General features: G+C 43.8%; 1 protein-coding gene across 1 annotated transcript in view; it reads right to left on the bottom strand.

The window, feature by feature from the left end:
• PVRL3 (poliovirus receptor-related 3) overlaps positions 1-27,824 on the bottom strand; it is an 87,818-nt gene that overhangs the window by 22,990 nt on the left and 37,004 nt on the right. The window contains exons 3-5 of the mRNA XM_015419719.1: positions 24,547-24,843; positions 19,738-19,855; positions 15,172-15,323 (exon numbers count right to left, since the gene is read on the bottom strand). Coding sequence (XP_015275205.1) covers positions 15,172-15,323; positions 19,738-19,855; positions 24,547-24,843 — 567 coding nt within the window. The remainder of the gene's footprint in view (positions 1-15,171; positions 15,324-19,737; positions 19,856-24,546; positions 24,844-27,824) is intronic.

Here is a 27,824-nt window from a genome sequence, read left to right on the forward strand (position 1 = left end):
GATTTGTTAACATATGTTCTTTGTGAACATATTAAAGCACACTAAGTAAATAAAGAGGAAACAGAGGAACTTGTAAATAGTGATACTGCATAGAAGAGATAATAGATCTTAGGCAATGATAGCTTAAAAGAAGTTAATAAAGGCCACTGATCCCTCCAACATCTTGTAGTTGAACACATACAGGGGTCTTTTTGTAGAAAAAGAGCTGCCGGAGCTCATTAGCATACCTCATTAGCATATGCCACACCCCCTGACATCACCGAAAGTGTGTCATAAGGCCACACCCCCTGACATCACCGGAAGTGTGTCATAAGGCCACACCCCCTGACATCACCGGAACCTCTTGATGACTGTTTTTTGTTTCTTGTCCTTGGCCCTTTCGGTCTGTTGGTTATGGTCCAGCTCCCCCTCTTCCTGTCACATGACTCTAATATCACATCCCGGGATGCTCCTTTGTGAGCAACTGGCATTAAAGCTATGAGTGAGCTATTTGGCTACTGCATAAATTAGTTTGCTCTGGGGCAACATTCCTGAATGAAGACAAAAATGTATGAGCCGGAGGCTAAAAAAACTGTTAGCTAGCTTGCACTTAGAGGAAACACTGGAAAAAACCCAGGTGCCCTCAGGAGGTCCACCAGCAGGGCCAAAACTCCAAGAGCCCACTCACTCTTGCCCCCCAAGCACCAAGAATGCAGAGCATCACTGCGCCAGACATAAGAACATAAGAGAAGCCATGTTGGATCAGGCCAGTGGCCCATCCAGTCCAACACTCTGTGTCACACATCAGCCAAAAATACCAGGTGCCCTCAGGAGGTCTGGCAGTGGGGCCAGAACACCAGAAGCCCTCCCACTGCCCCCCAAGCACCAAGAATACAGAGCATCCTTGCCCCAGACATAAGAACATAAGAGAAGCCAATGCTGGATCAGGCCAATGGCCCCTCCAGTCCAACACTCTGTTACACAGGGGCCAAAAATACCAGGGGCTATCAGGAAGTCCAGCAGTGGGGCCAGGACACCAGAAGCCCTCCCACTGCCCCCCAAGCACCAAGAATACAGAGCATCCCTTGCCCCAGACATAAGAACATAAGAGAAGCCAATGCTGGATCAGGCCAATGGCCCCTCTAGTCCAACACTCTGTTACACAGGGGCCAAAAATACTAGGGGCCATCAGGAGGTCCAGCAGTTGGGCCAGGACACCAGAAGCCCTCCCACTGTCCATATAAATGTGGAGTAAGAGCTAGAATATATGTTACATTTGACATGGCAATCCCTCCTTTGACAATTGGTTCCTTCAATTTCACAAATTATGTGAACAACAGATGTAGAGATTAAAGTATGCTGGAGATTGCCACATATATACTTACCTGGTAGGGGAGACACCATGACTGACACATGATATTTTTGCCATGGTACGATTTGTGTAAATTACAGCTAGACGACAAGAGGCCCACTGATGAAATCCATCTTGTAGAGGACCATCAGCTAGACCACCTGTTTCAATTATATCCATCTAGTGATATCCACCTAGTGACTGTTTCACCCTAGCCAACATAACTAGCTTCAAATGGAGAAGAAAAACTGGACAGCTTCAAGCAGGAATTAGATAAACATATGGAGCAGAGATCCACCACTGGTTATTAGCCACAAGGTATAGATAGGAACTCGGGGCAAGTGATGCTCTGTATTCTTGGTGCTTGGGGGGGGGACAACAGTGGGAGAGCTTCTAGTGTCCTGGCCCCACTGATGGATCTCCTGATGGCACCTGGTATTTTCGGCCACTGTGTGACAGAGTATTGGATTGGATGGGCCATTGGCCTGATCCAACATTGGCTTCTCTTATGTTTTTAAATCTACTCAGTAGTAGCTTACCAAAGGTAAGTCCCCCTGGATCTCTAGAAAGAGCTCCCACTCTGCATGAAATAAGATCTTGTCTCCTCCCCTGAATCCTCTAGCACATGGGAGGAGAGGGTCTGTCATATTGCCTGAGCTTTGGCTGTGGCCAGAAGCAACAGCAGAAATTTACAGCAAAACATACATGCTCAGCAAACACCAGGACTTCCCTTCCATGGGAGAAGAGAGTGAATGAACTGAGTTCTTGGGATGTTATTCTGAGTTTTGGAATAAACAGAAACCACATGCGAAACTTCTGTTGACTTTTGCCCGCCCCCGCAGCTCAATGTCATATAAAGACCCTCTTCTCCTCTTCCTCTCGCTGGGTAGAGAAACAGTCAACACAGCAATCAAAAGTTATGCTAAAGCAAAATCTGTTGACACCTGCTTTTCTGATTATAACATCCAGAGTAGTAGACAGAATACAGGATTTGAACTAAGGAGACAGTAGCACCTTTAATCCACTTATGACACTCACAGGGAACCAACATCACCTAATCTACCTCATCAAGTTTCTGCAACAATTAAATGGAAAACCACCCATTTGTGCCATCCTAAGATACTAGAGAAAAACAGTAATGTGATAGTTCAATAAAGCTGGAACTATCTCCACCTAAAGTAGGGCCATCATCACATGGTTTACATCCACAGCCTTTCCCAAGGCAGCAAGGAAAATGGAATATAGGCCTGGTGGCTGCAATGTTTGTCCCGATCTATGTGATGGACCTTCCTAAATGCTGTAACAGGGAAGGAATCAGGGAGACTGTGGTTGTCACCAGTCAGGGGTGTCCTGCGAAAAAGTCAACTGAGGTCTTGCTGCTTCCCTGTCCCGTGGCTGAAGACAGTCCTTTTAAACCAGCAATTCGGAGGGGGGGGGGGACAAAAGGAATGCCTTCTCTCAGGCCTAATCCACTCCACTCCAAAAGGTCTGTGAATGCCCCCGCACCAACCTGGTGGGTCCCTCGTTATTATTTCGACCCCACCTTCCTTAGTCTCCCCTGGCCAGGCGGCTCATCCAAGTAAACGGAGAGTGGTGGAATGCCAATGCTAACTGCTGATGCAAGGCGGCTCCCTAAAGCGCTTCGCAAACTTGCTTAAGCCACGGCGGCGTCCGCGAGGGCTCCAGCCTCCCACCCACAGCCAGGAAAGAGGAAGCTTCTCGCCCGCTGCAGCTCGCTCCCCTTTTGTCCCCGTCCCGCGTCCTGGAACAGGAAAACAAACTTCTCCCCTGGCAGAGCAAAGGGCAGCAGCCGAGCAAGGGGCGGGTGGCCCAAGACCCGCCGAAGTCGCCTCTGCCTAAGTGACGGGGCAAGGCAGCCAGGCGCTTCTGGTCCCAGGAGGGAGCCCCGGGCCGGGCCCCAGCCCCCCCCAGCGGGAAAGTTGTGGGCTGCCAGGCTCTCCGGGCGTGGCAGGGAGAGGGATTCCGCGCCTTGTACCTTGCTGAACACTTCCAGGTCCTCATCATTGTCAAACTCCAGGAGCTCTGGGGAAGAAGGGAGGATCTCGGGCCTGGCTGAGACCTGGGTCCCCACGGGGGTCTCCACGACGGCAGGGGTTGCTGCAGCCTCATCACCACCCGGGGGAAAGGGGGAAGAGCCGGAGGAGGAGGAGGAGGTCGGCGGCGGTGCCAGCCGCGACCCAGGGCACTCAGCCTCCATCCCTCCCTCCCTTGTGAGCGCTCCCTGGCAAGGAGGCGGGCGAGGCAGAGGTGGGCCCCTCCTCTTTGCGTGGCAATTGGCCACCACAGCTCTGGGCCTCGCTTCTCCTGCCCTCCCACCGTGTGCCCTGGGAAGAGCGAAGGACGGGCGGAGAAGTGGGGCTGGCTGGCTGGCTGGGGAGAGCCCCGGTGAGTGCTGCCAGCTTTTGGAACGAAAGGTTAGGGGAGCCAGCAGTCCGCCCTGGGACCTGTTTTTACGCATGCACGCCCAGAATATGAAGAGGAAGACTGCGCAGAACATGGCATGGGACGCATGTCTAAATCGAGATCTTTTCCTAAAGGCGTCCCTCCTCCCACTGCGTTTGCGGCCACCCTTACAACTGCCTCCTTTCCCACCCGCCACAAGGTTCACATTGCTTTTAGGCAGGGCTTCGACAAGTGGTCTTTCTAGCATGATGGTGCAATAGCACTTTTGCTCCAGGCGGAGACGGGGGCCTCATCCACGCCGCTCCAGGTGGCGCGGACGAGGCAGGGGGGGGGCAGACCTCGGCAGGGCCCGGGGAAGCGGAGGAGGAGGTGGGCAGCCAATTTACCATCCTTCTTCCACGTCCTTGTGGTACTGACTGAGGCCTGCTGGGAGCAGGGGGCGGGGCTTGGACATGTGACCGCCCCACCCCCTGGGCTGGGCACTCCCGGAGCTGAGCTCTGGAGAGCTCCGGCCCCATCCGACTCCTGTTTTTGCAAAGAAGAGATGGATTTATACCCCTTCCTTCACTCGGAGTCTCAGAGCGGTTTAGTCTCCTCCCATTCCTCTCCCTCCCCACAACAGACACCCTGTGAGGTAGGTGGGGCTGAGAGAGCTCTGAGAGTACTGCTCTGAGAGAATTGTGACTGACCCAAGGTCACCCAACTGGCTGCATGTGAAGGAGTGGGGAATCAAACTCAGTTCTCCAGATTAGAGTCCGCCGCTCTTAACCATTACACCACAGTTAGCTCTGTGTATCATTATGGTACAAACATCTGTGTATCATTATGCTGCAAACATTTAGAGAACATCTTGGAAATGATGCTTTGCAACCAGGTTACAGGTCATGTTCAGGAATGGTCAGGAAATGGGCTTCTCCACCTCTTTCCTAAGCACGTGACACAGGTTTAGTGAAGAACATATCCTGGGCCCAGCTTGGAAGCTGGAGGATATGTTCTTCACAAATCTCAGAAACTGGCTGAATAGCTTGGGAGCAGGTGCTTAATGTTTTCAGGCTCTTAGGCTGAAGCAAACAGAATTCAATTGACCATTACGCTAGGTGGCTTTATGTAATCCCACCTTCCTTCTGCATAATCAAAATCAGATGGTAAATAAAGGATAGGACTCCTTAAGTTTAGATTGTTCCAAAGGTAGGCAACTTGAGAGTGGAAGAAAAAAAAGGAACGTGGATCATTTTGGAATTTTCTTCTTTCCATCTTCTGTCACAGCCTTTCACCCGCAAAGTTTTCAAGTGGCAGGTATTTAACCTAAGACTTTACTTAAATCTTTGGAAGAGGAGGACAGTGATTTCTGTCAATCCCCTTCCCACTGCAGACCCCATTTTGCTCTAAATTATTCCTGACAGTCTGTTGACCCCCAGAAACAATTGTGGGGGGTGTTAAGTGAACTGCAGCAGAAAGGGGGATGGGAACATCCCACTTCACAAAGTTCACAGAAGGAGGAATACAACCCACTAAATAGAAGAAGAAGAAGAGATTGGATTTATACCCCGCCCTTCACTACCCAAAGGTGTCTCAGAGCGGCTTACAAACTCCTTTCCCTTCCCTTCCCCCCACAACAGACACCCTGTGAGGTAGGTGGGGCTGAGAGAGCTCTTAACAGAAACTACTCTTTTTCAAGGACAGCTCTTATCAGAACTACGGCTTGCCCAAGGTCATCCAGCCAGGTGCAAGTGGAGAATCAAACCCGGTTCTCCCAGGTTAGAGTCCGCGCACTTAACCACTACACCAAACAGGCTCTCATACAGAGCCAATTGTGAATAAAAATAGTTGGATCTCATCCACAAAAGTTTAAACCACACAAAACCCTCTGTCTTTATAGGTGCCACAAGAAACATTTTTTTTAAAAAAAATTATAGGTGCCACAAGAAATATTTTTTTAAAAAATTAATCGTAAACTTTCCTTGGTTTTCTACTAGGTCACATTATTCCCTTAATTCTTTTCTCTCAACACTCCTCATCATCAAAACCCTTCTTTCTCAACATGTACTTTCTAGAACATCATCTAGTATACGTGTATTAAGTTCTGCACACCATTATTGTACTGATTTCTGTTCGAATATTAAGAGAAGAAGAGGAGATTGGATTTATACCCTGCTTTTCACTACCCAAAGGAGTCTGAGAGCGGCTTATTTATTTATTTTATTTATTTATAAGTATTTCTACCCCGCCCTACCCCACAAACTCCTTTCCCTTCCCCTCCCCACAACAGACACCTTGTGAGGTAGGTGGGCCTAAGAGAGCTCTGAAACTGCTCTTTTTCAAGAATAGCTGTGCCAGAACCATGGCTTGCCCAAGGTCATCCAGCCAGGTGCAAGTGGAGGAGTGGGGAATCAAACCCGGTTCACCCAGATTAGAGTTCACGCACTTAGCTACTACACCAAACTGGTTTATATCATTACTGCTTCCTAAATTAATTAAGCAGCAAATAGATCTGATATTTAATGTATTCGTTTTATATGTAAGCGAAATTCCAGACAATAGTGTTCAAATATAAGCATCACAGAGACTTGGACAAATAGACAAAGAGAAAGGAAATCAGCAAGATGCAAATATATGAAACATAATATCCATGTTATGCCACTTCTCAAATAGAATTTAATCTTGCCTTAGTAGTCAATTGAAGTGACATGTGATTATATATAAAAAACAAAACTAGAGAAAATGTCCCATTAGACTTTTATTTACAAGGGAATTTACTGCAGACTAAAGTGATTGCAGACAATTTAACCTGAGCTGTTTCTCACAGCTCATTACAAAGAAATGTATTTTATTTAGTAAAAGGCTGACTGACCTAAAAAGATTAATGAAGCAGGATTCGACAAATCCCAGGTGCTAGGGAACCATGGCACCTAGAAGTCTCATTACGGCACCTAGTATTTGCAGCAATCATCCTCAGAAAAACTACAAAGTATATTTATCATTTCACCTAAGAATATGTTCTGTTGTATGATGTAAAAATGCACATGCATGAAATTCAGTTCACTGCTTGTTAGCATGTTAATTTTACACCATTCAGCAGTGGTGATCTCTTTCTTACCTAATTGTTTTCTACATTGGCTTCAATACTCAATTAAATGGAGCTTTTTAAAGCAATAATGAAATATGAGAAGTTTGAGAGAAGATAGGTTAGGGATAGAGATCAGTGTGTTGCTGTGGTGGTGACAACCAGGGGCTACTACCCCTGTGTTAATTATACACTACAATATTTTTGCCATAGGCTTTCTAAAAATGTGAGAAAAAACAGGTTGCTTACCTGTAACTGATGATCTTCGAGTGGTCATCTGTGCAGTCACACCTATGGGATTCTAGTGCACCTGCGCTGATCTTTTTTAAAAATACTTTTTATTGCTTTTCTTCCTACACACTACAAAGACTACACCCTACAAAACTAAAACTACAAAGAGAGTAACAAGAACCTTTGATAGGCTAATCAAATGCTTTAAGTATATGTCTACATGCCAAAAATTGCATTCAGTTCTTTAAAATCTAATAAAAGTGTTCAAAAAGAAAGAACATAAAGGCATTTTTGATATTACATCACATCTGGTTGAGAATATAAATAAGTTAAATGTCAACATAGGTAATCTCAGATCTTCAATTAGATTTCTTCTTAGCTTTGGTTTTCTTCTTCTTTTGACAGAGGAGATTTACTTTAAAAGTTTTAGGGGCCGCAACTCCTAAATCCGAGTCAAAGATTTCACCCAAAGACATGGAACTAGCTGTAGAAGATGAACTATCCGTATCGGATTTCTGTTGGTTGCTGGTTTTTTCCGTTGCCTTTTCTTCCTCTGCTCCATTTCTTTGTTTGGTTGAAGATTGTTGCTGCTTAAGAAAGAGTTCGGTTTTTAATAGAGTCAATCTTTTCCTTCTTCTCCTTAAAGTTGAATATAAGTCCTTCTGGAAAAATCCATCTGTATTGGACATTGTTCTTTTGGAAGAATGTTGTAATATTTCTGTACTGCTTCCTTTTATTGCATATTTCAAACGGGACATCTTTCAATATTTTTATCTTTTTTTCTTGAATTTTAACTGTCATTGCTGTAGATGCTTTAAGTATTGAGACTCGGTGATCTTTTTGCAAATTTTACAAAAATTTCCCCTGGGAGATTATTTCCCCCCACAACTCTGAATAAATTCTGTAGATCATATCAATATCTGCTTGTATTAATTCAGGTTTGTTATTGATTAAGGGGGCCATTGCTTCGCTTATAATTTCTCTTAAGTTCTCATCTTTTGTCTCTGGCACCCCTTGGAATCTCAAGACAAAAGAGGATCTTTCCATTTGTAGCTGTAGAAGTTGTTGCTTTTCAGAAGTTCTTTCTTTTTCCACTTTGTCCATTCTTTGGTCTATTTCTTTGATCTTAATTTCAACCCCTTTTATCTTTTTGGCTGACTTTCTGTAAAGTGCCGAATTTCTGGTTGAGGTTCGTAAGCTGGTCCAGCAGAGGGCGCATGGCTTCAGAAATTGCAATAGCTAACTCGCTGGTATTTTCTGGTCTTGTGACTGGTGATGCTGTGCTGACATTTCCTGTAGAGCCTCTGCCTCTGGACGTCATTTTACTCCCACTTTTACTTAGGTAAAAGTTTATAAAAGTTCTGAGATCTTTACTACATTGTAACTGCTTAACTCAGATGTATTCTGCTTTGAAAAGGGTGTTAATCGCCTGAATCTGGCTTGCTTCTACACTGCAATTTCACTAGTGGGTAGGGTTCTTCCTCCGCGAGTCACCCCCCATCTCTTTGAAGCTATGCCATTTTGTTATGCAGATTTCTGCCTCCACTTTGAAAAGGGTGTTAATTGCCTGAATCCGACTTGCTTCTACACTGCAATTTCGCTGGTGGGTAGGGTTCTTCCTCCGCAAGTCGTCCCCCCCCCACGCTGATCTGATAGGTGTTGTACAAAGCTCACAACGGGATTTTCGTGCCTCCACCCTGAGCCTGCACAGGAACCCCAACTGCGCATGCCCAGGAGGGTGGAGTGTGGACATCCCACCAGTTCTTTCTGACCACTATCAACCAAAGCCATGTAAGGAAAATGACTGAGGATGACAGCAGTGGGGAAGGGCAGGCGGGCAGTGTGACTGAACAGATGACCACTCGAAGATCATCAGTTACAGGTAAACAACCTGTTTATCTTCTTCATGGTCTCTGTGCATCACACCTATGGGAGACTGAAAAGCAGCGGTTCACCTGGAGGTGGGCAGTGTCAGGCTCAGTGCTCCGCAGAGGACAAGACCAGATAACCCAGATTGACCTTATACTATGCACGAACGTCTAGTGCATAATGTTTAATGAATGTGGTCAGTGTGGATCACATGGCAGCTCGACCGATAGAGGACAGCGATGCGCCCTTCATGAAAGCTGTGGAGGTTGCCATCAGCCTGGTAGAATGCGCCGTCAAGCGTGCAGGGAGGGGACACTTCGCTAACATGTAGCATAACCTAATCGGCCCAACAATCTACTTTGACAAGCGCTGAACTGAGATCCTCGACCCCAGTAAGGCATTGGAGTATGAGAGGAACAGAGTATTATCTCTCCTAGTAGACTGAGTCCGATTCAGGTAGAAGAGGAGTGCCCTCTTGACATTGAGAGTGTGAAGAAAGCGTTGTTCTTCCCTGTCAGGGCGAGGGAAGAAGTCAGGCAGGAAGATTTCGGAGTTCAAATGAAATTCCAACATTATCTTCGGTAGAAAGGAGACGTCCGGCAGCAAACGTACCGCATGTGGCAGGAACTCTAGGTATGGAGGATCATGGCGTAGTGCCATCAGTTCGCTGACCCTCCTGACCGATGTGATTGCCACCAAGAACGCAGCTTTCCATGCCACGTATTGAAGGTCGCAGGAAGCCATAGGTTCGAATGGCTTTCTCGTGAAGTGGCGGAGTACCAAGGGTAAATCCCACAATGGTGTCGAAGCCCTCACAGGGGAATACAACCGCATGTGCCCTCAAAGGAACTTCTTCGAAATGGGATGTGCGAATATCAAATAACCGTCCAATCCTATGTGGTAGGCAGAAATGGCTGCCAGATAGACTGTAACAGATGAGTGGCAAAGGCCCTGATCAGCGAGCGACAGGAGGAACTCAAGGATCTTACCCAGGCTCACAGACCTCGTTGAAGTAATTGGAGTCTGCAGGAAGGAAAGGAATCTAAGCCACGTCCTCTGATAGGAAAGACAAGTGGACACCTTTCTAGCGTGGGTAAGGACCTCCAAGACACGATCAGAGAAGGCTATCGACTTATCGGCCAAGTTGTCAGTTTCAGATTGACTACTCTGACGTGAAGAAGTGATGCGTTTTCTGCGAGGAGGAGATCCAGCTCTCTGGGGAAGTGGTGGTACCTGCCCCTCACGAGTCGGAGAAGAGTGGTGAACCACAGTTGCCTGGGCCACCATGGAACCACTAGGATACAGTTTAGCCTGACTCTGGCTAGTTTCTGAACTACCCGTAAGAGGAGGGGTAGAGGAGGAAACATATAGAGGAGTATCTCGCCCCACAGGTAGAGGAGGCTGTCTCCTAGAGAGAGAGGGTCTGCTCCCGCCCGACTGCAAAAGAAAGGACACTTTGCGTCCTTTCTGGAGGTGAATACGTCTATCTTCGGACTGCCCCATTTCTGAAAGAGTGGGCGAAGGTACGTCCAACCCAGCTCCCACTTGTGATGCTGAGTAAGACCCCTGCTGAGAAGGTCAGCCTTCACATTGCAGGTCCCTGGAATGTGAGTGGCCACAGGGAAGATTTCGTTGGCCATACACCATTCCAAGAGGGTGACTGCCAGACGGCAAAGGCTCCAGGACACCGTCCCTCCTTGACGATTGACATAGCTGAGCGCCGTCATATTGTCCGTCAGAACAGCTATGCAATGCCCTCGAAGGATGGGCTGGAAAGAGTTCAGCGCCAGCTTTATTGCAAGCAGTTCCAGATAGTTGATGTGCTTTTTTGAATTGAGAGCATCCCACTGGTACCCGACGCATAGGCCGTTGAGATGGGCTCCCCATCCCCATAGGGAAGTTCTGTAGTGATGATCTGCCATCCATATAGGAATGGGGAAAGGCGGGTGGAGGCCTCTGAAGCAATCTGGGGCAAGTCAAAGACTCTGTTTGGAAGTCTTTTGAGTTTTTGCCCTGGACTGTTGCTGTTGTGGGCCATATCTGGACCGTGCAGGGTATTGGTACTGTTGGCGATGGCCTGTAGGTGACTGATGCAGTCTCCAGGTACCCTCTCAGGACGGTTTGTTAAATGGTCGTTTGGAACTGTATCAAGACCAGGAACGCTGGCGGTATGGCTTGGAAGGAGCAGAAACGCCCAAGGACATAGAGGCCTTTATGCTCTTGTCCATCTCCTGCAGAGCAGAGTCAGTAAAGCAGTGAAACAGGCCATCACCGTCAAAGGGGAGATCATCTATGTATGCCCTGGTATCAGGTGGCAAAGAAGTCATTCTCAGCCAGGAGTGAAGGGCAACCGCCGAAGACATAGTTTTGGAGAAAGTATCCAGTGAGTGCTTAGATGAATTCCGAAGCTGCTTCGCCAGAACCATGCCTTTCTTTTGTAGGGTTCAGGCTACTTGAGTTTTGTCCTCAGGAAGAAAGGGCAAGATGTCAGAAAGTTGTTGCCATAATGCATACTGGTACCTACTCATACATGCAATGTAATTGCATATTTTGATTCCCAGGGCACCCGCTGAGTAAAAGCACCTCCCGAAAGCATCAAGCTTCTTGCTTTCCTTGTCAGAGGGAGTCGTATGAGTGCGTCTAGTTCTGGAAGAAGAGGAGACAACCATGGAGTTTAGTTTTGGATGGACATGTAGAAAACCAGCTCCTTCCTCTTGCACTCTATACATGTGATCCAGTCTCCGTGTCGACACCGGTGTGGATGAGGGCTTCTCCCAGGGCACCTGCACTGCATGTAGGAGTACTTTCAACATCGGAAAGTAGATTGCTGTGGACGTGTCCATCGGGACAACATCATAAACCGTGTCCGATATCGATGGTTGAGGTTGGACGATAGACAGACCCAATGAATGAGTCATTCTTTTGACTAAATCTCCATATGAAGACAAGTCCTCAGATGGGAAGATTGGGAGGTCTTCGGAGACCTTATGTTTTGGAGAGGTATCTCCCTGTGAGATCTCACCCTCGGACTGGTCAACATTGGAAGCAACTGGAGATGCTTTGGAAGGCGATGGAGACCTCTGGATAGGCATTGGCAGTGTATGAAGCTCCTTTGGAGTAACTGACGATGGTGGTTGAGGCAATGGAAGACGAGGCACGACTTGCCTCGGAGGAGGAGATTTCTGTGGTTTGGAGAGGGATGCGGGGGGTGGTGGACGATGTGGAGAGCGGGGTAGGGTCAAATGGTGTTCCCAATCCTCCGGTCTCATAGGCATTAGCCAAGGCATCGATGCCGAAAGAGGGTAGGAAGAGAACCAGTACGGCATATGATGATGACCCCATGGGGGAAGCATCGATGACTGATGTCGGTATCGGGAAGGAGAGCCCTGTCCTGAAGGTGCCTTGGGCGAATAATCCCTCCTCAGTGATCGGGATGAGTGGTGCTGATCAAGACGGGCCGCATATTCATCCCATCGACCTCGATTATCCACACAGACTGGAGAACGGGATCGGTCATCAGGTCGATATCGATGGTCCATGTCGGAACGGCCGCTGGTCCAGGTGGAAGTGGACGTAGAGCGTCGGCTGACACCAGAAGCTGCTATTACATCACCTTCAGCTTTGGAAGCCGATACAGATGGGGAGCGTCGTCCAAGGTTCATGTCTTGTACCGGAGGGTTCAGCTGCCTGACTGGAGAGTCAAGAATTTCAATCGGTGGCATCGATTGTACATCCGGCAGCTCCGGTATGGACTGATGCGTCAATAGGGAGTGCGACTGCGATATTGTTGGCAGTGCAGAGCCATTAGGGAGTACTACGCTGCTCACCTTGTGAGACTTATGCGAGTTCCCAATGGACGACTTATGGGAGGTATGTTTCTCCAACTTATTCCTCTTCTGTTTCTTTGCTGGTGTCGAGGCAGAAGAAGCAGACTTGGAAGAGCACTTCTTGGAGGAAGCTGGCCCCATATCAGAACCTGATTTGACTGGTCTCGGTGTCGAGAGGGTATCCGTGGATCTTGGCATCGACATCGATGGTTTCGGTGGGGGATCCGTCGATACTGATGACCTCTAAGGGAGTTCGGTCGACATAGCTGAAGGGCCGGTTCACAAAGGGCGACTTTCAATCTTGCTGCTCTATTTTTGCACATTTGGCTTGAAAAAATTTGCGCAGAAAGCACAACCCTCCGGATGGTGAGATTCACCCAAACAAATTATACAGAGTATGTGTCCGTCTTGCGGCGCTAACTTACTCCCACACGAGGCACACCGCTTAAAACACCCCCACTTCTTATCCACAAACAGTTCCTCAGACATGAGGGGAGAAGGGGAGGGGAGGGGGTTGATGGTCCGAAGACCACAGAAAAGTTCTCACCCGTTACCTCCTCTAACAGTTCTTGACAAAAAGTCCAATGTTCTGAGAAATAATCCAATGGAAGAAGAAAAACGAAGAATTCTCGAAGTGAGAATAGGAACAAGCACCAACCGACAAAAGCTGCTAACAGCGTGGCAGTCAGAAGAGAACTGGTGGGATGTCCGCACTCCACCCTCCTGGGCATGCGCAGTTGGGGTTCTCGCGCAGGCTCAGGGTGGAGACACGAAAATCCCGTTGTGAGCTTTGTACAACACTGATCAGATCAGCGCAGGCACACTAGATCCCATAGGTGTGATGCACAGAGACCATGAAGAAGATCTGTGAAGAGTTTAGGATTAGGCTTCATGGAAGCATTAATCAGAAAATATGACCATTGAAATATAAAACCCTTAAGGCTGAAAAAGGCCAGCTCCTAAACTGGGCTGGCTCCTAACGCCAAAGAAATTTTGTGAAGACTTGTGAAGAAGTCTTTTAACCTAGAGTGTGAAGAAGCAAAACACATCACATTTTACATCTCTGTATCAGTCTTCATATAAAAATGACATATAGATGAAATCACCAATAATGAACTGAATAACCTATGCTGAACCATCAGGAACAGACAGAAGCAAAATTAAAATCGTTATTCCCATGTGCATTTGGAAGAATGCTTGTTGAGCTTGCTGACCCATACTCCAAGCTCAACAACCACTTACAGTACTTAAGATCACACCTTCTTCTCTTCCTCTCCCTGTACTACTTTTGTGTACATATTCCAAATGTGGAAAATCAAGATAGATTATAAAGATTATACGTATGACAACATGTCCAAATTATGTTTATCTAGCACATTTGTATTCAATCAGTCTAAAGTACTACACCTAGAATATGTTGAGTAACAAAAGATAAACACTATTAGCACAAGATCTGCTCACAAGGAGCACAGGCAGCCTTTGCTACAGCCCCTAAATCCTACTCATGCAGCAATGCTTAGCTGCAAAGAGGAATAGTGCTCACACTTTGCAGTGACTCTAGTCCTAGAAGCAGGCTTCTCTCCTTCATCTTTGGTTCAACAAAGCCTGAGGGGAACATTCAGAAGATAAAGGGAAGAAAGAGAAATAGTTGCCAAAGTTTGACTCAATCTCTTGGATAATGAACTGCCATTCCATATTACAGACCACTTGCCCTCCATATCATTTTCTTCAACTATCTTTTATCAGGGAGGCTACACTTAATGATGAGGGCAATACCTGGCAGGCTGCAAAATGACAGAGGTGGTTATATGACAATAAAGGGATGAAATTACCATAGTTATTACTACAGTTATATAGTTATTACTCGTAGCATCTATATAAGTTGAACTTCACATTCATTATTCTGTTGCAATCTTGTTATATAGCTCAATATTAGCCACCATATTATATCAGCTTCCCTACTACAATATGAAAAAATACTGCTAATACTTATCAAGACATTAAACTTTCCTACTCAGTCAAAGCTGAAGTTAATATTCCAACTTTGGCTTTTAGCTACAGTTCTTCTAAATACTTAACAGTCTTAAAAGAGGCAGAAATTGTTCCCACTTATTTTTTATTGTACATGTACCTTCAAGTTCTTAAGACTGATCTAAGGTCATGGTACACCATCCACTACAATCACAAACATTACAGCCATTTGTATTTTGAGTAGATACATCAGCAAAAATATATAGGAATACAACACAGATGTCATGCAACAAGAACTAAGTGAACTCACTGAGTGTGTAAGCAACCTTGAAGGAGTTCCCTCAAACTACTACAATTACGAGGAAACAACAACTAATCCTCCATATTGACAATTATATTTTTAACAGGCTCTCCCTAAAAATCTATGCTTTAATACACCAGAAAAAATAACTCACCTAGTATGTAGATGGTCTTTTGAGCACTTTTTTGGCCAAGAGAATTGGCCACTTTACAAACATAAGTTCCAGTATAATTGTACATCAATGGGCTGAGAAAATGCAGAGTATTATTTAAAGGCTGTAAGCCTTCAGGCCATTGTCCATCCAACCTGAATTATAAAAAATACAGAATAGTCTGTGAACTAAGCTAATACAAATTATTTCATTTGAATGAGAACAACTGTGAGTGTTTATAAACTGTTTGCTAAATCAGCTTTATATATAATACACACCAATACTGCATTTTTCACTTTGTCAGAAAAGCACAATATAAACTTACTAAATTGATTTTAAAATATTGACTGTGTTAATAGGACCTTCTGATTGTGAATTTCAGGTAGACAACTTACTTGTTACCATTCTTCACCTAAGTTACTTTGTCTCAGGCAAGAATCCAATACACATCTAAAGCCATTTTTGACTAGTGTTTCTGTGATTACTAGAGGTGTCTCTTTTGAGATTTGGCCACAAAACAGTAGATGATGTAGTAAAAAAAGTTCCTGGACTGTACCACTTGGGGGGGGGGGGGGAGAACAAGCTTCTCATTTTTTTAAAAAACAAGCCCCTATACTTATAAGAACTAGCTTTCTTTCCCACTTTATCAAATGAAGTGTTAATGGACAATGTTCAGAATTTTCCCACGTTCTTCTTTGCATTTGCAGTTCTTTGTGACTCACAAAAGATTAATGCTGGGGTACAAAACCAATATGGAAGAGCAGCTGCACAGTCAGGAATAGGGATGCTGCAAATTTCTCAGCAAGCTTGTTCAGCAAACAAAGTTACCTTGTTTGACACTCACAATCAGAATGTGAATCAGACTGTTATCTGCATTACAAAAGGGAAAGAAAGAATTCATTTTTCTTCTCTCCCTTCCAAGCTGAGCAGGGAAAGGTGCAATGCTTTTAAAATCTCTGTTAAAAAACAGAGCATAGAGGTCGGTCTCCTTTTCTCTGGGAGCCAAGTGGACTTATATCACTACCACCTCTAATTCTTGCATTTCAGCAAGTCTGGGACACAACACAGTTTCCACGATGAGAGCTTAGAAGAACTCAACTTCCAGAAGATCAGCTAGAAGATTCTCTTCCCCACCTACATAATTGGGGGGGGGGGCTGGATACAGAGCAAAATTTCCATATCAGGAGGTCAGAAGCCAGCCCTCAGCTGATCCCTCATCAGCTAGAAGTCAGCTTCTGATAGCTGCAAGCTACACCACACATGAATGAGTTATGAATTGGTTGCCTGATCACCACTGGCCAATAAGAAGTTAATTGATCTGGCAGGTATTCCAGCACCCCTAGTCAGGGAGCTGCATAGAAAGGATGGGTGATACTGTTTCCCACATGCATCAGCACCTCAACTGAAGGGAGAGCAAGAAGAGTGGGCATTTTTACCCTTGTCCACTGCAGCTATTAATTCACATGGGTCCCAAAACTCTAAGAGTAACCTTTTATGGCAGTGAAAGGGCCTAAAGGGGAAGAGAAGAATGCAGCTTCAGTTTCCCCAAACTGAAACACAACTAAGCTATTTTCCATGAGTTTTTTTGTCTGTTTTGTTGTTGTTGTTCAGTCACACAGTCGAGTCCGACTCTTCGCGACCCCATGGACCAGGTCACGCCAGGCCCTCCTGTCTTCTGCTGTCCTCTGAAGTTTGCTCAATTTCATGTTCGTTGCATCGATGACACTGTCTAACCATCTCATCCTTTGCCGTCCCCGTCTTCTTTGACCCTCAATCTTTCCCAGCATCAGGGTCTTCTCCAGTGAGTGCTCCCTTCTCATTTGGTGGCCAAAGTATTTGAGCTTCAGTTTCATTATCTGGCCTTCCAGGGAACAGTCAGGGTTGATTTCTTTTAGGATTGACTGATTTGATCTCCTTGCAGTCCAAGGGACTATCAAGAGTCTTCTCCAGCACCATAGTTCAAAATAATCTATTCTTCGGCGCTCGGCCTTCCTTATAGTCCAACTCTCGCAGCCATACATGACGACTGGGAATACCATTGCTTTGACCATGCGGACTTTTGTTGGCAGGGAGATGTCTCTACTTTTTATCATGCTGTTTAGGTTCGCCATCGCTTTCCTTCCAAGGAGCAGGCGTCTTTTAATTTCATGGCTGCTGTCACAGTCTGTGGTGATCTGGGATCCCAGGAACGTGAAGTCTGTCACTACTTCCACGACTTCCCCTTCTATTTGCCAAGGAGTGATGGGGCCGGATGCCATGATCTTAGTCTTTTTGGTGGGCTCTCCTCTTTTACTCTGAGCAAGAGGCTCTTTAGGTCCTCTTCACTTTCTGCCATTACAACAAATAACTTCTGCTTGCTATAACACTAGCAACAGGAGATGGAGGTCACAGAAGTGTTTTAGCAAACAATAACAATTAACCTATTAAGTATTAAATGTGCTCAAAATTGCTTTATGTTTCTGGATTTTGTAACCTACCTCTAAACACAGAATGCGGTAGAGACAGAAATATTTTAAAAATATTTTTTAAAAAATCAATAATTTTTTGAAATATTTAAATTAGTATCAATCAAGCTCTCTTGATAATCAGTTAACAGACACATCATTGCCAATAGTCAGGTTCACATATTTACACTTCTCAAAGCTGGCACAAACTAGCTACTAAAGACTACCCTCCATTGCTAGGCTAAGAAGTGGGGAGAGGATAGAGATGTGGAGGCAAGGAAAAATTAGGGGGGCATTTCCTGAGGCCTCTCCCCCTTTTTTCAACAGAAAAATTGGAAATTTGGGGGAGTACTGAAAAAAACTTGTATTTTTTTTTTCTTTTAGAAAGAGTGAAATGCTTTTGGGCATTCTGTAGACATAAAGGTAGACATACACAGTTCTTAATTCCATGATGCATTTCTGCACCCAGAAGGATGCGTACTCTTCACAAAGGAAGCATGCAGGGCTTTCATTGCTTCTCAACAGTTGCATGCCTTCTGTTGTCCTTTTGACCTGACAGAGTTGATCTTTGCACCTCTCCCTCAAACCACCCTGACACATTTACCCAGAGACTCGGTAAAAAGTAGCTTATTGCTCTACCTTGCAGGAGGGAGACAAAAGATCAGAAGGGGATGGGGCAGAAACTGCACCAATGCTTCAGAGGAAAACTGAAAATATAATTGAGCACTTTTTAACCAGAGAGCAAAAATTAAGGCACATGTGCTAAGATAGCATATGGTGCATCAACGTGCAGTTTTCTGTCAAGTACTGGGTATATTTGCAGTTCTGCTTGTACAAAACTAAGGCAATTATAAATTTTTATTCTATAAATATGTCAAATATTGCTATTTTCTATGGTAATTAAGTTGTAAATATGCATTTTATGTTGTTAAAGCAATAAAATTAATTTAGGTCTGATAGGCCAATAAGTATTGCATATATTTTAATTTCCCCCCGAATTGCCAAAATCATTTCTGGGGGAAGAAAAACAGGAGAAAAAAAAAACCCCGCCCCCCCCCCCCCCATGGCTTTAACATTTCCAGAAATTTTGTATAAGAGAGGGTGAAAGGGAATGCCTGCCATGTGCTTATATGCAAGATGGAAAGGTGGGGAAAAAAGCCAGAAGTAGAGACAACAAGAAAGGCAGGAAGGCAGAGCTCACTGACCAATTTCTTCCCTAACAGTAACTGAAATCAGAAGTTTCTATCATTTGAAAGTCATTGGTCTCAAAACCTGAATTTTAAACCCATTTGTTAAACCCAGCTCAGCTGTTAAAATAGTTCCAGTAACATCAACAGAAAAAATGCAGGCACATAAATTACTACAGCAATTATGTATTTTTCCCTACCCTCTGGTATACTGTGTTCCACAAAGCCATTTTTAAAATTTAGTATTGCATTTGTATATCAATTTCATTTTCCACATACATGATTACACATAAGTTTTAGAAAACATTGTTATTTTCAAGTAAATTTGAAGACGACCGAGTTTGCAAAAACAATCAATTACTTTGAAACTGAATTTTAAGACTGTGTAAACAAAATGTCATTACAATACTCCCAGTATCTGGTAATCAGAGATACTTGGGCCTGAATCTTACAGCTTCGTTCTAATAATAAAAGGTACTCCAGCTGCTGGAAGAGTAGGTATTTCAACTCCCCTTCAAAAAACCTCCAACTTTGTGACTTAAGCTGTTCATGAGGATCCACTGACCTCAAAAGGGGGAGGAGAGGGGTCAGTGGGAAATTCCATTCTGAGCTCTGCTAGCAAATCCTGAATATAAGCTACTGCTTCCAGTCCCTGAGGTTTCATTAAACTATTGTTGGTAATCATTTAACTTCTAAGAATCTGCTTCTCTCACACTCACTTTTTTAAAAAAAGCATTATAAATATCATTATACCCATAATTAATGAATTAGTAACTTAGGGCTAAATCAATTTACAACACAGTGTGCAAAGACTATTCCTTAGCACTGTATAAAGAATTGAGATTGACATTTAAGATAGTTTAAAACATCTTTATGATGTTTCCTTAAGTATAAGGAAAATACTTAAAAGTATCAGATTTATTTGAACAAGAACTTACCGACTCCATGTGAACTCCATTGGTAGTGGATTTGCATCAGCATTACACCTGAGTAAAACATTCCCTCGGCCAATATACCAGTTACCATCAAATCCAGTTACTGTAACTTCAGGGGAATCTACAAACATAATTGTAATCAGGGGATTATGAAAGCATGCCAGATCTTCAACTGAGAAAACAACACTTGATTCTGACAATTAAAAACAGGCTCCCTTTTAAAAGTTAGGAATACCTAATTTTCCTGTATTTTAATCTTCTTCTCAATCTACATACAAGTACCTAGAGAATTTATAGTCCTCCTGATCACAACACTCTTTATTACTACTACTTCTAGTAATGCTGCTACTGCTACTACAAGGCAGAACAAGTTATATGGCTCAGGGGCAAGTGATGCTCTGTCTTCTTGGTGCTTGGGGGGTTAAGGTGTGTCTGTTTTGGTAAGTGTTTCCGCCTTGAACTAGAAACCCTGGTGCAGCATCCTGCTTCCACAGGCGTATAGGTCATCAGAATGGTGTAAGAGCAGAGGTCATTTTGGGGGGAATCACAGTTCCCCCAGGTGAGGTACGGGGGCGGGGCACATGACGAAGCCCCGCCCCCTGCTTCCAGCCGCCCCGCTTCCGGCCCTCATTCAGCCAGGAGGAGGCAGGAGAAGAGGGAGGGTAAGTTGCTTCCTCCCTGCCTCTCCCCACTCCTGCCTGCCTGGGGCCAGGGAGGGCCTTTGTGGGGCTTCCTTGCACTCCCGCCGGCCTTGCAGGTCCACCGCCAGGCCCCTCATGGGGCTCGGCAGTGGAGCTGCAAGGGCGGTGGTGGCGGCCGGGACCGTTGGGGGCGGGGTGTGTGGCCTTATGACACACTTTCGGTGATGTCAGGGGGTGTGGCATATGCTAATGAGTTATGCTAATGAGTTCCCCTAGCTCTTTTTCTACGAAACGACCCCTGTGTAAGAGTATAACTCAGATATATCTAAAGGTGTGGGCAGTTTAAAGATAGTCCCCCTTGTCATGGACAGATAATTTCTTGCTGGGGTTCAGACTTACAGGGATATCAAAACTCTTCAGCCTTACAGGGATATCAAAATTCAGGGATCTTAAGATGATCCACCCCATAGCCTAATGGAACTGACTGATTTTCAGATGACATTAGGGGATTTTCATCCAGATATGACCAGTACTCCTGTTGATGGGGTTAAGAACGTAAGTAAAACCTGTTGGATCAGACCAGTGCTGTAGGTAGTCCAGCATCCTGTTCCACCCAGCAGCCACCAGTTGCCTTGGTGAGCCAACACGGCACAGAGGCCAAGGCTTTTCACTGATGTTGCCTCATAGCACTGGACTTTTTCTTTTTTAAGGTAACAGAATAGCAAAGCACATCAGTCTATATAATGGCCAAAAGTTATAAATAGGAAACAGTAAAGACTTGTAAATTTGACATATCAAAACTGTAGTAGGAGGCTGTGAAACAATGCATGTAAGATTTATAAGTAATGTCCTGAAATGTTGTGACTTCTGAAAGTAGTTCTTGACAGGGGGTTTAAAAGGTAGGGAGGTTGGTTGGGGGGAACATTTGTGTGAGAAGTGGAGTGACTTTGAGTTACAGAATGAAAAAGAACCAGGAGTGGAGAGTGAAGTGTTCTCATTGGACAAGAGGTTGTGAGTGAAGGGGGATACATACAGGAGACGCTGAGGACAGAAAAGCAGATTGGGGGAAGGGGGTGGAAAAAGAAGATAATCTTAGGAAGGTTAGATGAGTAGGGATTTTTGAAGAGAACCAGTTAGGAAAAAGAAGGCATCACTGATAAGATTGGGAAAGATTAGGTTTTTTATTGCGCCTATAAATAAAAATATAATTTCCTTTGACTGATTTACATTTCTCCAGTACTGGACTAGAGGCTGAGAAAAGTGATTGGATTTTCTGAACTCTATATGATTAAAAAAATAGTCTGTTTGCATTCAGTTTATTTTACAAGTATTGGGTCGGATCCAGCACAAATTTTCAGCTTGTGCTGGAACTCTTGCACAAGTGGAAACATAAGGAGAAAAAATGCAGAGGTTGCTTGCACCAGGTCAAACATACTGAATCCCACTTGTGTTTCCATTTGTGCAAGATCTTATGCAGTTAATTTCTGTGCAGCTTCACATATAGGGAAGAAAAAGCTAGATATTGTGCAAGATCTTGTGCAAAGAGAACTTCACTATGTTCATTTATGTACGGAGTCAACAATTCTTCACCTAACATTAATGGTTTCAGGGATAAGGCTTACGCTTGTCAGTCTTGGTGAGAGAAAGGAAGTACAGATCTAACGTGATATAAAGAAATATGGTATTGCCTCACCAGGAGACGCTCACTGAGATCTGGGAAGTGGGCGAGGCAACGGAAGCATGGCTTGCAGTGGAGGAGGGTGCCTGACATTGCAGGATTTATCTTTGCTATGTTTAGCTATCAGGACATGAGTTATTGGATCCTTTGAAGGGGTATCCGGCTAAGGCAACTGCATTTTTACTACTGGACTCTGCCCAGGACCACATCACACCAGGCCCTCCTGTCTTCCGTCATGCTCCGGAGTTTGCTTAATTTCATGTTCATTGCATCGATAACACTGTACACTTTCCGACCTGAGGGGCTCATCTTCTGGCATCATATTTTTTAGCCTTTTGTTACTGTCCATGGGGTTAGGTAAAGGTAAAGGTTCCCTTGCTCGAAAGCCAGTCGAATCCGACTCTAGGGTTGCGGTGCTCATCTCTGTTTCAAAGCCGAAGAGCCAGTGCTGTCCGAAGACGTTTCTGTGGTCATGTGGTCAGCATGACTAAACACCAAGGCGCACGGAACGCTGTTACCTTCCCACTGAAGTGGTACCTATTTATCTACTTGCAATTTCTTGCTTTCGAACTGCTAGGTTGGCAGGAGTCCATGGGGTTACTGCTCATTAATTTCATTGAGCGGCCACAAGTTCTTGTATTCTGAGAAAGGAAGAAGAGTTCTTCTTCCTCTGTCTTCTCTATCCCATGCATAATTTTGTAAACCTCTATTGTGTCACCCTGCAATCATCATTTCTCCAAGCTAAAGAGCCTTTAACCATTTATAGGGTTTATAGGGAAAGTGTTCCATCCCCTTAATCATTTTACTTGCCCTTTACTGCAGCATCCCAGGTTGTAGAAAACTTTGGGGAGGGGGGTGAATCATCACATACCCGGACATCTCACTCAGACAGGCAGCCCTCTTTAGGGCAGATAGGGTACACCACTCAGAATAGGGCACAGACATTTGGCTGCATGATATTCGTGATAGTCTGCTGAGTTGGCTACATGCATATGAGTGTTGGTGGGAGCAGGATTTGGGCTCACCCCACTCTGTGATGGTTTTTGGCATTGGGAAGGATCTTTGGGGGGGTGCCGGTGTGCTCCTCTCCCCCATTTTGAGGACTCCCTTATGGGGACTTGGAGGTTGAGCCATTCAAGCCGCATGCCCAGCTCAGGGGCTGCCGGTTGGCTTTCACCACTAGGTGGCAAGGGCACCATGCAAAGACCAGCATCCACATGGATCTTGGGTCTTGTCATTATATGGTTTTATCCTCCTGCAGGAGGGGTGGGGGTGGTTATCAGGTGGCAGGCAGGACGCCCAGTGTTTGGATCTGTCCCCATACTGAGCCAATGCTCCATTTGACTGTAATCAATAAAGCTGTGGCTATTTTAGCTTATTCACACTCTGTTTTCTGAGGGTTTTCTTCCACCACATTCCCCTCCTATCTAACCTAGACCCACAAATGGGATAAAAAAATGAGAGATTGAGGGAACAGCCCCATTAAGTTGCAGAGGCACCCCTATGATTTTGAATAAAGTGGTACTGAGTCCATGGTTAAAAGTAGGAATTGTTAAAAGGAAAAGTGTCTTGGTAATAATACACTGAACTCTGTAGCTTCCATTCTCTGTACCACAACAACAGCAAATGTCAATTTAACAACAGACAGCAATCCAAAGCAGATCTACTCAGAATCCTACTCAATTCATCAATAGGGCTTACAACCCAGCAAAAGATTCTTAGAATTTCACTGCCAATCTGTTGTTGTTGTTTTTTAATGTATTTTTCAAAGATGTTAAAAGATGGACATATAGAGATAGAGAAAAACACCACATACATCATTCTGCCATGGAAGCCCTCTGGTTGACCTTGGCCCAGTCAGTCACCCCCCCCCCCACCTAACCTACCTCACAAGGTTATTATAAGAATAAAATGGAGATGAGAATGATGTTGTAAGCCACTTCAGGTCCTTACTGGGGAGAACAGTGGGGCATAAATATCTAAATAGAATATAACCTAAACTACCTCAAATGTTGCCATAAGGACAAAATGGGACACCATCTATTCATGCTACATTGAGCTCCTTAGAGAAAGGGTTCAATTAAAATGTGAGGGGGGGAAAGAGAGAACAACTCTTTCTGTTCCATAAATTGTACAGCTCAATAAGGTAGTAATTACAGGGCATCAGCAATACTTTGATCTACTACATTTGCTGAGGCAGCACAAACCTATTACAATGTATACATTTACATTGTTATCCTAAAATACAAACTACAAAACAAAGAGGTTGATCTGTATCCTCACATCAATGTTCCAGAGCACAGATGGCCAGTAACACCATATGAACTGTTCTTTCAACTAACTGAACTCACACCTACACGTTCAAAGAACTTTCACTGCCAACTGAAAGTTCCTAAGAGCTAAGATTATAATAGATTTGTACTAGTAAGACAGCATTGGTTTTTTTGCGCAGATTAATAAGTGATGAGTATATAACATATATCCGCTACTTACATTGAATGTCTAGTACATAAGAATGTCTTATCTCCTTTTCCAAAGCTGGATGTCGCACAACACAAGTTATACGTCTTCCTCTAGCAAACCTGGTGGGGACAAGCTTGTACAGACTCTCAACTGTCACAGTTTCATTTGGATATGAAGTTGAAGTGGAATCCATTTCACCAAGACCTCCTTCCCAGGTAATATTAGCAGCTGGTTTTCCAGTGGCTGCTGTGCAAATGGCTGCAACTGTTTGATTGGCACCATCTATTAAAGTGTTTGGTCCCTTTGTTAGGCTCACAATTGGTTCAACTATAGAAGAAATACAGATAAATGTTATTGACACACATTATTTTCTAAAAGTTTCAGAGCAACTCCCAGCCTCAGTGACACTACAGAAATATGATACTTAGCTTCAAATACTTAGAAAACTATATGTCCTTTAATTTCTGAGAAATTTTCATAGTCATTCCTCTCTGCGAAGCTAAACCCAATAGCGGACATAATTTTTCTGACATCACCCACTTGACTAGAGACACATGTTTATGATTAGACAAGTTAACCAGATAGTTAGCATAAAAGTTAAATGTCATAAAAAGCTTAATTAGATCAGACAGCAACTTTGACTTGTATAAATATAGATTTACAAATATTTTAAATAAATTGAATTTATAGTAGGCTCCTATGAGACTCAGAGCAAACATTAAGAAACTATTAAATCAGTATGTATTTTTATTAGACACTTTTCAACAAAAAAGTTCCCAGTGACTTACAAACTGGAAGAACAGCATTACTACCATGAACAGCCAGTCCACCAGGCTTGTTATTCAGGAAGATTCAACCCTCCTAAGCTTCATTTCTGGAAAATGGTAGAATGCAGAGGAGATGCCAGCAGTCTAATTAAAGCTGTTGCCAGCGTAAAAATGTTCAAGAAGTTTGTTACTAGAGTTATAAAATTGTAACTTTTCTGGCCATGGTGGGAAAAAACAACTGTTTCTTGGGATTCTGGAAAACATTTTAATTTTAAGATGGCTGCAGAAGCATAAATTGATGAACTGTTCAAAGGTTATCATGGCAGAAAATGAATGTAATTTTCATTTGCAAAAAAAAAAAATCAACAAATGAATAATGTACAGAACTTTAAAATTTCAGAAATGTGAGAGATGACTACAAAATAGTTATAGGTTACCTCAATAATCTCTCAATGTAAATAGTTCAGGATTCCCGTGATCTTGTTTAGCATGTTTTCATATTTTTAAGAAATAATTATTTGAATTTAATTAACTGAGGAACAAGACTGTACTCAACTGCAAACTTGGAAAAACCTTAACATTGAATTCATTCAAATATAATGTAATCCAAGAGAACTGGGGTTTGCTTACTGTAACAAGTTCAAGTGGTTCAGAAGTAACAAAACTAAATTTTATGTAAGCCACCCTGAGCCTGCTTCAGCAGAGAGGGCAGGACACAAATTAAATAAATAAATAATAAATATACACACACCCATCCTTGTATGATGCTACTGTCCAGGATTAAATGTTGCCAAATAAAAATATTTGAGTTTTTATATTTCACATGTATGAAAAAATTAATGCAAGGTTTGACTTCCTCTAAATCAAAACTTTCATGATTACAGGGGTGGAAACTAGTCAGAGGGTCAAAAATACTGATTTTACTGACCAAAATTCCAAAAACCAAATACTGACAAAAAACTCACAAATTACTGAACAATTTAATGTCAGCCTACTGATAAGCTAGCGTTTTAAATGTAAAACTAGGACTTAATTAAAAAATATTATTATCTGGCCTCCACCATCCCCATAGCCAGCTCCATAGTTAGATGTGACCCAGATAAAAGGATTGAACACCTTTTTATTGTTTTTTTTTAGAATAGAGAACAATGTTTTCATTATTGTACAAAATATAAGGCAAAAAAGATTCCCTTTTAAAAATAATCACATACTGCAGATAATAAAACAGCAAAAACATATTAAAACCCAAACAAAGTAATAATTATGACAACAAAACATAATTACTGTAAGGTAACACTTGTCTTTACTTGTACTATATCTTTGGTTTTTTGATGAAAAAAGAACCGGCCAGCAGCCTGCCATCCCTGGTGGAGGCCGTGTCAGGCTGGGCATTGGAAAACCCTAGACCGATTGTCCTGCGTGATTTCAATGTCCATGCAGACGATGTGGCCTCCACTCAGGCGAAGGACCTAGTATCATCCGTGGTGGCGCTGGGACTCTCCCAATATGTAATGACTCCCACTCACCGGGCCGGACACACACTCGATCTGATCTTCGCAGCAGGGGTCACAGTGGACCAGGTCACTGCCTCAGCAGTGCCATGGTCAAACCATCATGCCCTAAAGGCCTGTCTGAAGGTTTCACCCCAACCCTGTTTGGGCGGCGAGCAGATTTCAGCTTGCCCATGGAGCCAAATGGACGCTATGTGGCTTCAAATGGCCCTGCGGGATCCAATGCCCCCTGGTGGCTCGTTAGATGAGCTTGTGGAGGATTGGCACAGCTGACTCTTGGCAGCCATCAATGAGATCGCTCCCCGATGCCCTCTGCGCCCTCATGCTAGCCTGGCTCCTTGGTTTACCCAGGAGTTGTGGCTGATGAAGCGAAGGCTAAGATGGCTAGAAAGACAGTAGTGATGCGCCTGCGATGAGGTCAAAAGAACATCTTATAGGACATATATGAGCTCCTATGAGATGGCAGTCAGAGTATTATGTAAGCTCATGCCCAGCTAGAGATGTAAAAGTTCCAGAAATTTTGAAATGGAAAATGGAAATTTTCGGAAAAATTGGAAGGACATATATGAGCTCCTATGAGATGGCAGTCAGAGTATTATGTAAGCTCATGCCCAGCTAGAGATGTAAAAGTTCCAGAAATTTTGAAATGGAAAATGGAAATTTTCGGAAAAATTGGAAAAAAATGCTACATTAGCATTTCTTTTGTCTTTTCTAGATTGAAAGTCATTCTGTTACTTTAGGAACATAATATATGACTATGGACATTTTTACTTGGCATGAAATTACCACAACCAGCATATTAAAAATATAGAGTATCCAAACAATTATTACAAACAGAATACCCATCCACATGCAAAAACAAAACTTAAACTTTTTTATTTTCTTCTGACAAAATCGCACTTCCTAAAGGAAGAAATGCATCTTGTTCTTGCATTGGAGAGTTCAGTTTGTAACCTAGGACTTGCTTGTCCTCAGTGCACAGAAATTAGATCAATCTGATACCATATATATATATATTTTAGAAATGATT

The sequence above is a fragment of the Gekko japonicus genome, unplaced genomic scaffold (genome assembly GCF_001447785.1).
Source record: "Gekko japonicus isolate JY-2015 unplaced genomic scaffold, Gekko_japonicus_V1.1 scaffold1810, whole genome shotgun sequence".
Classification (NCBI taxonomy): domain Eukaryota; kingdom Metazoa; phylum Chordata; class Lepidosauria; order Squamata; family Gekkonidae; genus Gekko; species Gekko japonicus.